This window comes from Aplysia californica, unplaced genomic scaffold (assembly GCF_000002075.1).
Source record: "Aplysia californica isolate F4 #8 unplaced genomic scaffold, AplCal3.0 scaffold00485, whole genome shotgun sequence".
NCBI classification, from domain to species: domain Eukaryota; kingdom Metazoa; phylum Mollusca; class Gastropoda; order Aplysiida; family Aplysiidae; genus Aplysia; species Aplysia californica.
In genome coordinates this window covers 455750-470555 of record NW_004797755.1, presented here as the reverse complement: position 1 = coordinate 470555, position 14806 = coordinate 455750, and the positions used below count along the sequence as shown (strand labels likewise).

The following is a 14806-nucleotide window of genomic DNA, read 5'->3' as shown; positions in this document are numbered from 1 at the left end:
CCCCTCCCCTCAGTTTTCTGCTTTATCTCAATAAAAACTAGACATTACCTCCAAAACATGTCTAAAGTAATAGGAAGTTAGTAGCCTACATACATTTCATTTTGTATTTTCTTTTTCATTGAAGCAAAGTTATGATGAGAAAAAAGGCTATGTCTTTCTTATTAGCAGATCATCTAGCCCTCATAATAACAAAGATGACATCCTCAGAACTAAACGAAAGTCTGGCTGATGATCTTCCCCACTCCAGCGCTGTAGTAATGTAAAACATTCCTTCCAGTAATGTACTACACTCCTTCCAGGCACTCTTAATGTTTTTTTCTTTTTTCAAGATAAATGACTTTGATAGGGTAGAGATATGGGTTTAAAGCTGAAATCTTGTCACACACTAAATAGTTTGGATAGATCTTTTTCTACAACCAAAGACAGTGAAAATTTCAGTTAAAATTTTGGTGTACTTATAATCTTTTTAAAAATATTTTTTTGGTAAGCGTTTTACAGTGCTTGCAACTGAGTAAGGTCATAATGAGCTTGCGGGACACCTTAAAAATTGCATATCTTTTTTCAAGATAAAGCCTTAGGGCTTAACAGTATTGTACAGGTGTGTATGGCAACCACAGACCGCATGCTTTCTTCCCTTCAACAAGGTCCCACATGTTCTCCCCTTCATCTTTTCCATGTCAGTTTCTGAGTTCGTATGGTTAAAATTGCTCTATTTTCATTCTTTTTGTGAACTTAGATTCTATGGAGGAAATATTGTGTTTCAGGTGGTCCGAACTTCCGGTGGAAAAAAGATCTGAGGTAATGCAGAAAATTGCGGATCTGATTGAATCGAGACTGGATGAGATAGCAGAAGTGGAGTCCAAGGACCAAGGGAAACCACTGTGGCTGGCCAAGAGAGTCGACATTTCCCGCACTGTGCACAATTTCAGATATTTTGCCACATATGCTCTGCATGATGTCAATAGGTGAGAAGTGATTTAAGTTTATTCTTGAACATGCTGTTTTTAAAAATCAGTTCACCCATGTTTAGATAACAATGTAGGTGTTAATTTTATTGGACATTTTAGCCATTCCTGAAGGGTGTTTTTTTCTTTTTCTTTGAACAAGTAATTTTAATGCCATGCTCATTTTTGACATTTGGATTGTGCGGTGTCTAGTTTTGTTATAGATAAAGGTGAACTGTATATATGTATAATGGAGATGCCACAGCTTTGCGAGTATAACCCTTATGTTAAGCTGATATCTCTAATTCCATTTTCACAGCTGTGTAATGCATGGGGGTTGCATTAAATGTCTTGTACCTTTTTTTAAACCCAGCCCCCACTCCCCTATCCCTTGTATTCCTATCCCATGTATTGCGACATGTTGTGAAAAGCCTTTATAACAGCTTTCATTGAATGCCATGGTGGGTTGGTTATGAAGTAGGCCCATATGTTGTCGCTTCAGAACTATTTTGTCCAAAGTGCTGTCTTTACTGCTGTAAGCTGACGAAACGCCTTTTTATCTTCACAGCAGTTTCGAGAAAAAGAGTTTTTTTGTTAGCGTAACCATTTAAAAATTGAATTTTGAATTTGAATTTATTAAAAAACTAGTCCCAGTTTCACTTTGATGTTTTCACATAAGTAGGGTAAATGATCAGGCTTTTGATTTAGCAAATAAAACATTTTGGTGCCAAAATGAAAAAAAGCATTTTGTCAGCTTACGGAAGTATAGTAAATGGCCTTCACACTTGTCTTGTGTGAAGTGTAGATAATTTTCTTCTTTTTTTAAAATCATAGATGCCTCTGAAGGCTGCTTTCCCATCACTACATAGTGGTCATTATGCTTCTCTTCTATCTGTGAACATTTTGTTATGGGAAACAAGAATTTAAACTTACAATATGGATAACTAGTGACTGGTGCAGTGGTTAGGCTGTTTACCATTGCAGGCAGATGAATTGAGGTCAGTTCTGATTGGGGACTTTTTTTTCGAATATCTCCGTCTCTCTGTTGGAATTTGTGTTCGACTCAGCCTGGGTTGGCCCATGCAGGCATGGTCGAAGTAGTATGCGAACTAAATGATCTAAGCTGTGTGTTTGACATTTATATTTAGAATTTTAAATGTGAAAGAGATACATGTGTGGTAGCACTGGAACAGCCTTCACATTGGTTTTAGTGTTTCTTTGCATTCCCCTGCTAGATCTCAAAAGTGAAGTCGACTGCTGTTTCCTCAACCTGCATTGTAGATCTAACTGTGGCATGGGGGGGGGGGGGGGGGGGGGGGGGGGGAAAGATGAGAATGTGGAGGTGAAAGCAGATGACACAATAGGACTAGATAACTTGAAAAGAGGGGTTAAAAAAAAATTTAGAAAGGAAATGTATGGCATGAATTCTATTCTTAGAATATGCTGAGATACATGATATCTTGTAACAGAAGCCTTTACTTTATTGAAATCATGATTAACTATGGTGCTGAACTTCTGTGAAAATGACACAACAAAACAAGGCGTTGGTAGCCTAATGGTTTTAGGCTACGGGACCCGTAATTGTTAGAATTATGATTTCGGGGGTTCGAGCCTCAGCTAGGTCTGAGGTGTCCTTGGGAAAGGTATTCCCATTTGGCTTGGTCCTTTCACTACCTTCAGAGATGGACGTTAACCTCGGAGATCCTGCCTCTTAATTATTCTAATAGTGTTGATAAAGGCGTTGAATTGATACCATTTCATCTTTTCATTTCTCCACCAAACTATTATATAAGTTAAACAAATAAAAAAATAATTACACTACTGATCCCTGAGGGTAAATTTGGTTAATAGTAGGCAACATACATACATGAATACATATTAAAACAAGTAAAATATACCTACAAAGAATACAGAATACGCAATATTACATCAATGCTGACAATTTTACAAACATCCCATCACCAGTCGCCACTGTGGTATGGTCTTAAAAGAAGAGTTCATCATTTTATTTCAGCTCGAAGATCCAGGCTGGCTTCAATGCCACCAACTACACCGTGAAGTGTCCTGTGGGAGTGGCTGGACTCATCAGCCCGTGGAATTTGCCTCTCTATTTGCTCAGCTTCAAGCTAGCCCCGGCCATAGTGTGTGGCAACACGGTTGTAGCAAAGCCCAGTGAGATGACTTCTGTCTCCTGCCAGAAGCTGTGTCAGGTGTTTCAGGACGCAGGTGAGAGCTGAAGTTACTCCTGTAGTGATGTTTGTATTATCTACAACTTTTCGTACCTTATACCAAACAAATAAAATGTGTCACGACGCAGTGGAATCAGGCGCTGGTCAATTTTTGGGCATGTGGAGTTATTGCTATCATCTGAAAGCTCATTCATTTGTTTCATTTGCTTTGCTTTCAATGAAAAAAGTGCGCCTCTATCTTGAGTAGGAGTCGAGATATTTGGGATTGAAGCAGGTGAAGTTGCCTGCTTTCAGGGGTAAAATTAATGAGTAAATCGCCACCAAAGTTTGGTAACTTCAATAGCTTCTTGAAAACTGAAAAAACACATATTTTATGCTTTTACTCCAACATTTTTCAATAAAATTCACATGGAAGTTTATTTTTTATGGACACAAAAGATGTTTAGCCAAAAAAAAAAAAATGATAAAAATTGCCAAAATGGAGGAAAAATGCCTGTTTCTTCGATTTTATTATTTTGATGAGTGACTGATTACACCACGATGCCTCACAAATGTTTTTGAGTTTGATCCTTAATCTCAAATAAAGTAAGTCATTCTGCCTCAAGGTGGATAGGTATCTTAGATAATCTAGATTTTAATATTTTGAGCTGATTCTTTTTTCCTCTGGTTAGTAATTCACTTTCAAAGCATAGCCTTCCAGACAGCCCCTCTTAATGCAGTATTTTTAGAGCCGTGCCTCTGCGATACTTGTTTCCAGTTGTTCAAAGATGCCCTAACTCTTGTCTCTTTGGGTATGCTCTACCTCATTTTTCTGGTACTTTTCATTTTAAAGTCCCTGTCCTAACTACTGTGTCTCTTTATGTGGCCAAAGTATATAATTTTCTTTGATGTTATTGTATATCAGGAAGATGGAATGCCTTTAGTTCTGCATTACAAAATTTACTATTTTTTGTCCTAGAATGATGAAAATTCAAAATTGAAGAAATAATAACTCGGATCCTTTAATACCATCTTAAAGATTCAGTTTGTTGACAATGTTGTAAGACTGACTGACTGACTGCCTCCTATGTCTTTTTGTTAAGGTCTGCCCAAGGGTGTCATCAACCTGGTCTTTGGCTATGGGAAGACCGCCGGTCAAGCTATTGTGGAACATCCAGGTATCCCCCTGGTCTCTTTCACCGGAGGCACGGCCACAGCTGAGCACATTCGCCGTAGCGCTGCCCACCTCTGCAAAAAGTTCTCTCTTGAGGTAAGCTTTTTTCTTATTCTTTATGTTAATTTTTGTTCTTCTATTATTAATATTCCTAGGGGGTAGGCATGACATTTGCTCTTTTAGTTTCATGCTGAACTGTAGTTCATATTACCATAGCTCGAATCCCTAGTGAGACGTTCTTGAAATATTTTTTTTAAGGGAGGGGAGTGCTTTGACTGATTTTCTTAATTTCCTTGTTCTTTCTTTATCTGCTCCCTACCCTGAATGTTTATTCCAGTGTCAAGTTTTACCAAAATTGGTGTTGGATAACTTTTTTGTTTTGTTTTTACTATTTTTCAGCTTGGAGGGAAAAATCCTGCCATAATATTTGATGACTGCAACTTTGACAAATGTGTGGAGACCACTATAAGGTTTGTATTTCAAAGCTTTGATAGTGGCACTTTGGTGGATGATTTCAGTGGTGTCTGAGGCATAAATGTTGGGTTCTAAGTCTTTCTTGTAAGTGTCTTGAGTTTTATTCCTATGAGGGGATCTTTTGTAAAGAGTAGACAAGGTTGAAGCAGCGGGCCTCCTAAATGGTCTAAGTTGTGCTCCTCAGGACATAAAACATTTACTGTCAGTCAATTAACAAGTAGATGGTTGGTTTTACTTTTGTTCCCCCATATCTCTCTGTTAATTTGATATTTTCTCCTTTTTTTCAATGCTGTTGGTGGGTGCTCTATTGTGATGTGGTCCTCTTCTCCCATTGTTTTTTTTTTATAGTATAAGCACATTTTTATTAACAACAGCAGTCTTTGTGGTAAACATTTTTATATCAGTTTGTGAACATTTTTATAATGCTTTGGATATTATTGTATTGGTCTTTAGAGATAAAGCATATTGAATAAATCAGCGGTGGGGGGGCGTGACAGTTCCGTAGGCTGGTAGTGGTTTTTCTTCATGGATTGCAGCGGTTATTTTTAAATAGAACTGGTTTCCACGCTGATAACTTACAGCCCTGGAAAAATGGAGCTTGGTACAATTTTGTTATATATGTTTATAGAATCAATGCTTAGTGGGAGAGGAGTATTATATTATAAGGATGACCTCCTTCCTTGTGTTTCACATTGATATAACTTTGTTACTGTAATTTTGGTGGGATAACTGTCTTTTATGTAATATTTTGGCTCTTTGCATTGCGCACTAAAGTGTGATTTCAATTCTCTTGTTGGGGAGTAATATTATCACATATCTCCATCTTTCCAAAGGAGAATGTATCCCAATCATACACACTGTCTTGGTTGGCTGCTACAGACGGTTGAAGGTGATGACCTGCTGAATTTAAAAAGTAAATTTTATAGTACAATGATGGGGCTGTCACTTACTGTAATATTGTGGCCTGTTACAATTACAGTTTTAGTTTGAGAAGTGAATGTATATACAATAATTTAGCAATTTGTTATTTATTCTGCGATACTTTGTAGGTCAAGTTTTATGAACCAGGGTGAGATCTGTCTGTGCACCAGCCGCATCTTTGTTCAGAGAAGTATATACAGCAAGTTTGTGGAGGCCTTTGTTGAAAAAGCCAAGTAAGTCTTTTTTATTGCAAGTTCATGGTTTCATTCTTATTTTTATTTGTTTTCGTAGTTTCTAGGAAGTCAATGACCTCTTGCCATAATCTTACCATCTTTCAAAACTATATCCTTGTTTGCTTAAAATATTATGGTGTATTTTGCTGCTCATCTTCTGTATGTAAAATTTTTATAATGTTATCAAAGATAATATTGCAGGGTCAGAACCATAAGCCTATAATGAAAGAATGACTCTTATTTTTAGGTATTTTCTGTTGTACAGGCTTTACTAGTCATGAGTTTGAGAAATGGCTTTGCTAAATAAATGTGATATTTATGTTTACCCTTCAAGTGATCACAATACTCCTATAGGACAGCCTATTCCCATCATATGTGGCTAGCTGCGGTATGTTGCATTTATGAATAAATGTCTTGCTGTGGTTTGAGGGATGATTTTTTTCATATGTTTTTGTCTCTTTAATTTTCAAACTTATACTTCAGGAATGGAGGCACATCTGAAAAGATTACAAATGTCGTTTTTACCTTTAGGACTGCAACCTCACGGGTTCTATTTAGCTTGGAAAACAAGGGGCACGAGGTGTCAATAATATACATCAGTGTGGATGGTACTTTAATATACAGAGTGTTCTATCTTTTTACATTAAAACACCCCATTCTTTATTTCAGGGCTCTCACCGTGGGAGATCCCAAAGACATCAACACGTTTTGTGGTGCCCTCATCAGTCAGCAGCACAGGGAGAAAGTTGTTGGTTACATTGAAGGGGCTAGAAAAGCGGGGGCAACAATCAAGTGTGGGCATGGAATCACACCTCTTGAACTTCCTCCTCGTTGTCAAAATGTAAGTAATTTGTAAAGTCTGGCAGGCACATAGTGAAATCGATGGGATGCAGAAATCTTCTTGTAATGTATGAGTTTTTCTATGTTTGTGTTTTAAATGCAAAGTACTGTTCACTATGTGTGTGTTTGCTATGTAAATGTTTGCTATGTGCTTGCCTGACGGTGCCTTTCATTTACTGGGTTTTTTTTACCTCCATATTTTGTACAATGATTGCTTTTCATTGTTTTACAATGTGTGCTGATTACTTTGAAAACTTCTGTTTTGTTGTGTCGATGTGCTCCTCTTTACTCTTCAGTTTTGATAAAAGTAAGAACATTCAAAGATAACTTGAAAAAACAAAACAATGACAAGTGATTAAGTTTAATTGTTATTGAAACTGGAAGTCAAAGCTTAAATTGTTTCGTTAAAACGAAACAAAAAAGCAGATGATTAAAAATCATTATTTTTAAATAATGGACTTGGAAAGAGGAGACAGATGTTTTATTTAAATTTGTTTCTTTTCTTTGTAAACCCCAGGGCTATTTTGTGCGTCCTACTGTGATCACTGATGTGGATGATGCAGCTCCCTGCATGAAAGAGGAGATATTTGGACCTGTGACTTGCATTGTTCCCTTTGATGATGAGAAAGAGGTATGCTATTTGTTGGACACATAATTTCTTGTGACACTGTCTTTTTTTTTATTAGTAAAAAAAGTTCTTCTACCCCATTTTTATTTATAATTTTTTTTTGAGTGCATGTTTATTTATTCATTTTTGTATAAGACGAACTCCCTGCTAGTTGAGAGACGGATTGCTGATTTTGAGGGTGGAGCTTGGACTTGTTAGGGGAAAGAAACTTGAAGATGGAAATTTAATGCTTTTAAATTAAAGAAAATATCACTCCTGTGCATAAGGGCATAGTTTTTTTTGTGGTGTTATTTGCCAAGTACTATAAGAGAGATCCTTTGATTCATTCAATGTCAGCTGAAGTCATTTATGTTTTTGAATTAAGAAGATGAATATTTGGAGAGATTTTCCTTTTGTCAGAACACAACGTTTTATGTTACCGTTGATTTGTATTGTAAAGCGCTCAGAGCCTGTGTACTTTAATTGGGGTTAAGTGCTATATAAATGTCATTTATGATTAATTTATTAGATTGATAAACAGGGTGCAACTCGTGCTGGTGTGTATTGGGTCTGTTTGGTACCCTCAAACTTCGGAGAATGTCACTTTGTCTCTGTGAAACATTAGATTAACGACTTTCTCTTGGGGATTGCCTATGGTCTCATTTTAATTATTGAAAGCATTACTATAAAACTACAAATTCAAATGAATACTCTTACTGGTTATAGTCTTTAATTTTGTGGATGATTGGTGGGTGTTCCTTTTTCTGTCAAACATCTGTTATCCTTATCTTTCCTTTTCATTGTATGCTGCTCTCTAGTAACACTTCCGATCTTCAGCACTTATATGACTTTTTGTGTTGCAAGTGCTGTAAAACCGTTAGTCAAACAAACACTTTATTTTCAAGACATTATAAATTCTGCTGTTGAGAGGAATTATGAAAGTATTTTTTTTGGGCTGGGAAAGGGAGTTTAGCACTTTGTTTTTTTTCTTCATCTAGCGAAGGTTTCTTTTCTGATCGACCTTTACATATCCCTTTTTTTTGTAGAATCGGAAACTCATTGTAATAATGTGATGTCTATTTCTAAACCTGTTTTCACACTATCCCCAGGTTATCGCCCGAGCTAATTCTGTCAAATATGGTCTTGCTGCTTGCCTGTGGACTGAGAATGCTTCTCGTGTGCACCGTGTGTCTCCTAAAATTGATGTGAGTTTCATCAATTCTCTTGTTTAGTTTCCTGGTTTGCCCCTTTGCTTTAGGATGCGCCATGAGATAACGGCAAAATGTTCTGTTGTAATGGTCTGACTCGCAACTGAAAAGCTATGGGTTTGAACCCCATCAGGGACCCGACGTGTCCTTGAGAAAGGCATTTTATGCGACTTTTCTTCATTTCACTCGCGTGGGAATGGCTACCTGGCTATATAGACAGCAAATTAAAAGATCTGGTCAGTTTGTTAGTGTTTGACTACTTTCACTATATGCATGTTTCTGAGTGTTTTAACCCTCTTAGTGCTAAGCCATTTTTACCATTACTTCCCTTCAGTACTAGGTTTATTTTAGAAAAATGCTAATTTTCAACATGGCTATAAAAAAAGCTCATATCTTTTTTATTTATCATAATTTCTAATTACAGTAAGAAGGAAAAACGTGTCTTAAATAATGAACTACCCTTATGTCTGGTGAGATGTGTTTTTTATTGATGTTGTTGTTGTTGGTATCAAAGTCCTCATAATTTTTTGTCCAGCCTGCTTGGAGATCAGCAGGAATATCGACATCCCCTTCTGGGCTTAACCTCGCTAGATCTAGATCTACGACACAATGTCCCCATCATTCACACGTAGATCTAAATCTTTTATTTGAGCACTTAATCCTTCTAACTCTTTATCACTGTGGTCCGATTCCAGAAAAATATTGGGTAAATCTGTGTCTAAATCAGGTGACGAATCCGACATTTTGAAAACTGTAAACAATATCCCAGAAAATTGCCGATAAAAAACTTCCAACCGATCCCCGACTGCGAAATGCGCTGCCATCGGCACTAATAAACGTTGCTCTGGTGGACTGTAGTCACCAGAAGTTTAAAAAATGGCTATTATCATGTCAGCGGTATAGTTTCTACACTCATGTCGGATCACGACTGGTGGTCGCGATGTGCGCGGAAGGGAGGTATGAGTCTTCACGACCGCACGCAGAGGGTCTGCTGGGGTAATAATATAGATTATAAAGCACATAGAGTGTCCTGCTTAGTGAGGATGTGTAGTCTACAAATGTGTCACGACACGGTGGAATCAGGCGCTCGTCAATTTTTGGGCATGTGGAGTTATTTGTATCATCTCAAAGCTTATGTATTTGCCTTTGTTTCACTGGGGAGAACCCCCCCCCCCCCCCCAGTTATCTTGAATAAAAGTTGAGATACTCGTGATTGAGCGAGGTTGGGTCGACTGATTTCCGTCGTAAAATTAGCGAGAGAATGGCCGCCAAAGTTTGGTCACTTAAAAAGCTTGAAAGTACTTTATAACTGAAAAATTACTTATTTAGAGCTTTTAATCAACGGTTTTCCGTAAAATTCACATGATAATATGTTTTTATATATGGACACAAAAGGTGTTGAGCCAAAAAACAAAAATTTGATAAAAGTTGCCAAATGGGTGGGAAAATGCCTGCTTCTTCGATTTCATTATTTTGATGAGCACCTGATTTAACAGCTATACCAGGTATCATTTTGTGTTCTTCGACTACACTATATATTGTTCTTGTGCATTGGGACAAGGCGAGACTTAAAATGTCAAAAAAATTAGAAATGCTTGTTTGCCAGTTCTGTGCCAGAGACACAGATATCTTGTCTGGTTAGAATCTTGCTGTAACCTGCATATTATTATGTGTAATCTTTTGGAATTCTGGTAATCTTTCTCATTATATATTTTTAAAATACCAAATCAATGAAGATGGAGTGGTTGTTTTGTTAAAAAAATTATCCTTGGCACTGTTTTGATAATTGCCTCACTGTACAAAAAATATAATGAAATCGTCAGAGTTTTTAAGGTATTTAAATGCTCAAAATATGGCAAACCCTTCTCTGCAAGAATTGGTTTCATTGGCCATTGCAGAAGCCCAATCATCTAATTCCTTGTTTCTTCTATAATTTCTTTTCAAGAAATGTTCTTCTCTGCAGATGAATTTGTCATCATCAGATGTTGACCAATGATCTATTTTTGTTAATATTAATATTATTATTATTATTATTGTTATTGTTATTGTTATTATTATTATTATTATTATTATTATTATTAAATTATAATTCATTACATTACTTTTTTGTCTTAGGCTGGCACTGTGTGGGTCAACTGCTGGCTAGTGCGTTGCCTGGATATGCCTTTTGGCGGCGTGAAGGAGTCTGGCAGTGGGCGCGAGGGAGGCAAATATTCTACAGAGTTCTTTACCGAGGAGAAGACTATCTGCATCCAGCACTAAAGCCTTGAGGGACGTCACCCTTTGCCCGTGATCTACTGCTGTGTTGGTGTTGCAGACCTGCCACTCATCCCGATTTAATCAGGATATCCCGATTTTTTTTGGTCCCAAATCTCAAGCATACCAATTTTGATCACATGTGTCTCGATTTTTTTTGTTCTGTCTGTTGCTCCGGATTTTTCTTAAAACTTACTCTGCTTTCCTATATTTATGGACCCCCCTGGAAATTTTTAAAGTCAGCTTAATGAATTGTCGTTGATCACATTTTTTCGCCCTGATCTCGAATTTTTCCTTTCGAGATTCTGATTTTTAGATTTTATAGAGTGGCAGGTCTGGTGTTGGCATTATATTAGTGTTTGTTCAGTTCTGTATCAGCTACTGGATGGATAACAACAGTGTTAATGTCTTTTTTGTGATTGAGTTACTCTCTTCCATTAGAGTTGATTTTACTCTGTCATTCTGAAAGGTATAGAGGGACACCTTCATTGCCATGAAAATATCTATCCAGAGTCATTGCCGTATAAGTTGTTCATATCTGATTGAGGCATTTAATATTTACTATTAAAGTGATAGCTTATAATCTCTTTTCCCTTCTACTTGTAATCAAGGGCTCATTCACCTATTCATTAAATGTCTGCTTGATCTGTCTGTGCATTCAGAGAAGATATGATCTCATTCCTTTTGGAGGGAACTTGTGTTGAAACATGTTGGACGCTCAAATTATGTTTGTCTCATATTTCCTCCTGTGTCAATTATCGAGTACCCATTTGCAGTGTGGGTCATCGCTCTGGAAAATGGGGAACAGTGCCTTACCATGAGAAATGGGAATGAACTGATAGTGAATCTCATGTCCCAGTCACTAGACTTGTATGCTATCACGTTGAATATTTTTAAAAAATGCGTGTACGTAGCAGCAAAACCAGGACCCATATATCAGTGGAAATATGTGTGATTCAATTGCGATAATGTGTTTCATATTTTTTTTGGTCCAGGTAGTGATCTCAATACAGATCATTATGACTATATTGTCAATGTAATGTTTGTCTTACTGATACCAAATTTAGAATTGTTGGCTTTATTCTATGTAATTTATAGTGTGAACAGGGTAAGCAAGCAGCCTCCCACATTCCTCTTTCTATGTGCTGCCACAAAGGCACACTTTTTCTCTTTGTATGATTTGTGACTCAAAAAAGATGGGTTTTTTTAGAAATTGATTTTGTTTGTGTTGATGGATGAATTAAGAGTAAAATTATTTCCTGATTGTATATCGTGAGTCTTAGAAATTTAAAGCCAGGATGGTCTTCCAGTGCCAAGTAATTTTTATAACACAAATATCTGTTGCAACTTTTGAGCTCCCTTATGTTTGTTTCCCTGTGCCTTCAGTCATATCACACAAGGAATTTCATCTAAGTTATATAGAAGGCTTTCCAGGTTTCATACTTAATTTCCTTGTCATTGCATTTCTGGAGACATGGTATTATTCTTCGAGCCTTTTGTATCATATTTTTGAGCTTTAATTATTTCTTGCTCTTTACAAGAAGTCTTATAATATTGTTTGTTTGCTTATGATGATGTGAATTCCTTTTGGAGGCTATTATAACAAAAAAGTTTCTTCAGTGTGTGTGACTGCCACCCCCACAAAATTCAAAATTTCCTTCCAAATGACAATGTTTAATGTGTCCTGCACGCTCATATGACTTAATGTAGTTGTGAGCGCCATAAAACACTCCCCCCCCCCCACCCCCCCCAAAAAAGTGTGGACCGTGGTTTAAATGGTCTGTTTTCTTTAACTGGTGATACAGAGATTTATGTGTTACGGCATAATGGAACCGGGCGCTCATCAGTTTGGGACATATGGAGTTAATGGTATTTCTTAAAGCATGTTTGGTGAAAACATGCCCTTCTATTTTGAACAAAAGTTGAGATATATGTGATTGAAGGAGGGGGCAGTTGCCTGGTGTTAGAGATAAAATAAGCGAGGAATTGGTGAAAGTGGCCACCATTTTTTGCACTTGTCACTAACGTTTGTCAATAAAATCCTCACAAAAATATGTTCTGAAGTGGGCATAAAAGGTATTGAGTCAAAAAGAAAATACAAGATAAAATTTACCCCACTGGCAGAAAAATGTTGGGTTCTTTGTTTTTATTATTTTGAAGAGAACATGATTTCATTCACAATGATTATGATGCTTGTGTTGTGGATTTATAACAGTACATCTCCAGACAATCAAGAATATTACAGACTTCAACATAAATTAAGGACCACCTTGACAGACAGCCCTGATTTTTTTTAAATCCAAAAAAAAAGACTGCAAGGAATGTTCCAAAATGTTTTGCTCTGAAAGTGTAAATGGGTTACCAATGCTTACTGCAAAGCTTCCTAAAGGGGAAAACCACCACATGCTGCACGGAAATCCTCGGGGAATTTTTAGCCAAATTTGCTGTTTTTATCGACTTGTGTGCGACACCACAGACATTCCTCTGTTAAAATTTCTGGTGCCCGTCATAAACGGACGCACAGACTCGAACTGTGCTCACTTTGGTGGCAATATAAGCTGCCGATTGTGCAAAATCCAGTATCGCATCAATGTGCCACCAAGACGAAAGCTGAGAGACTTTGATCGTGCCAGAGTTATAGTATGGCTGCAGGATGGAGTTGGACCCGGAGAAGTTGCCAGAAGGCTTGCAGTGTCACACTCTGTCATTGTCCGCCTGAGGCAGTGCCATCACGCCACTGGATCAGTCCAAGAACGCTCACATGCAGGTCGACCCAAGAAGACCACAGAGTGTTTGTAAGTGGTCCTTAACTTACGTTGAAGTCTGTAGGAGGGCATATATATATATTATATATATATATATATATATATATATATATATATAGTTAATGAAGGCTTTGTTAGAATGTTCAGTAACATCCTTGGAATCATAGTTATTGCTCCATTTCTTTTGTTGTGAAACTCAGGCTTTTATTTGTCCTCAGCATTAACTGCCATTTCTCTCTGGAATTTTCTGTGTGAAAATTTGAAGCTTGCATGGATCTTTTGTTTATTGTATCTGATGAAAGTTATTTATAATTTCCTTTGAGTATAATTGAAATAAGGCAGCATTTTTGAAGTGCTGAATTAGAGAAATATGTTGCATCAGCATGAAATATGACATACATGTGTGTATTCGTGGCGGGGGGGCAAAAAGGAAATCTAAGAAAAGAGACCAAAAGCGTTGCTCCACTGTTTCTTTCTGAATTTCTCAGTTAACCTGAAGGTTTTGTGTTTCAAGACTGAGAGATACTCTTTGGAGCAAAGCAACTACCAAGTCTTTTCTCCTGTCTTCTTTGCAGGTGTGTCAGTCCGTACAAAAACAGGCATTTTGCAAACTACTTATTCTTTTTTGGCACGAGAGTAACAACTAAAGCTCTTTTGTCTCGCATCTTTCTCAGGTGTTGCTTGTGACTTTGTCAATTTCCAGATGCCTCAATTGTGATTATTCAAAATGACCAGATCCTTGCTGCTTCTGAAATTATACTTACAGTGTTTGCATCTTTTGTACTAATAAACTATTGTCAGTGATTGACGTACTTTACCGAAGATGTTTGTTGAAGCTGGGTTGATGACAAATGTAATGGTTATTATGTACTCTCAGCCCTGAAAGTTGAGTACCCTTAACACTATTTCTTTTTATTTCGTATGACTTTACTCAGGATTTTTGGACTCTTGTTGGTGAATAAAACATGTGATTACGATGAGTGTCTGGTTTATTGTGTTGATTCCTTGCCATTTGTTCCTCGAAAGGTAGCTAACTATATTGCTACACCGAGAGAAGTTTTCCTCTGGCTTTCTTCTTCTTCTTGGCTTTTCCAAAAGTTGGACGTTGCTCCTCAGACCTGTCTGCTATAAAACACTCTGTCTCTAGCCGTTCTGCTTGCCTGAGTTGTTTTGGTTCCAAACTAGGTTTATTCTATGTCTGTTCCTATCTATTGTT

General features: G+C 37.1%; 1 protein-coding gene across 1 annotated transcript in view; it reads left to right on the top strand.

Annotated features, from left to right (window-relative positions):
* Positions 1-13140, top strand: part of LOC101849560 (2-aminomuconic semialdehyde dehydrogenase) — a 28615-nt gene extending 15475 nt beyond the window's left edge. Inside the window, exons 3-11 of the mRNA XM_005105676.3 lie at positions 765-965; positions 2959-3170; positions 4216-4382; positions 4686-4756; positions 5810-5914; positions 6584-6755; positions 7272-7385; positions 8471-8566; positions 10685-13140. Of these exons, the coding sequence (XP_005105733.1) occupies positions 765-965; positions 2959-3170; positions 4216-4382; positions 4686-4756; positions 5810-5914; positions 6584-6755; positions 7272-7385; positions 8471-8566; positions 10685-10831 (1285 nt within the window). The 3' untranslated portion in view covers positions 10832-13140. The remainder of the gene's footprint in view (positions 1-764; positions 966-2958; positions 3171-4215; positions 4383-4685; positions 4757-5809; positions 5915-6583; positions 6756-7271; positions 7386-8470; positions 8567-10684) is intronic.
* The last annotated feature ends 1666 nt before the right edge of the window (positions 13141-14806 follow it).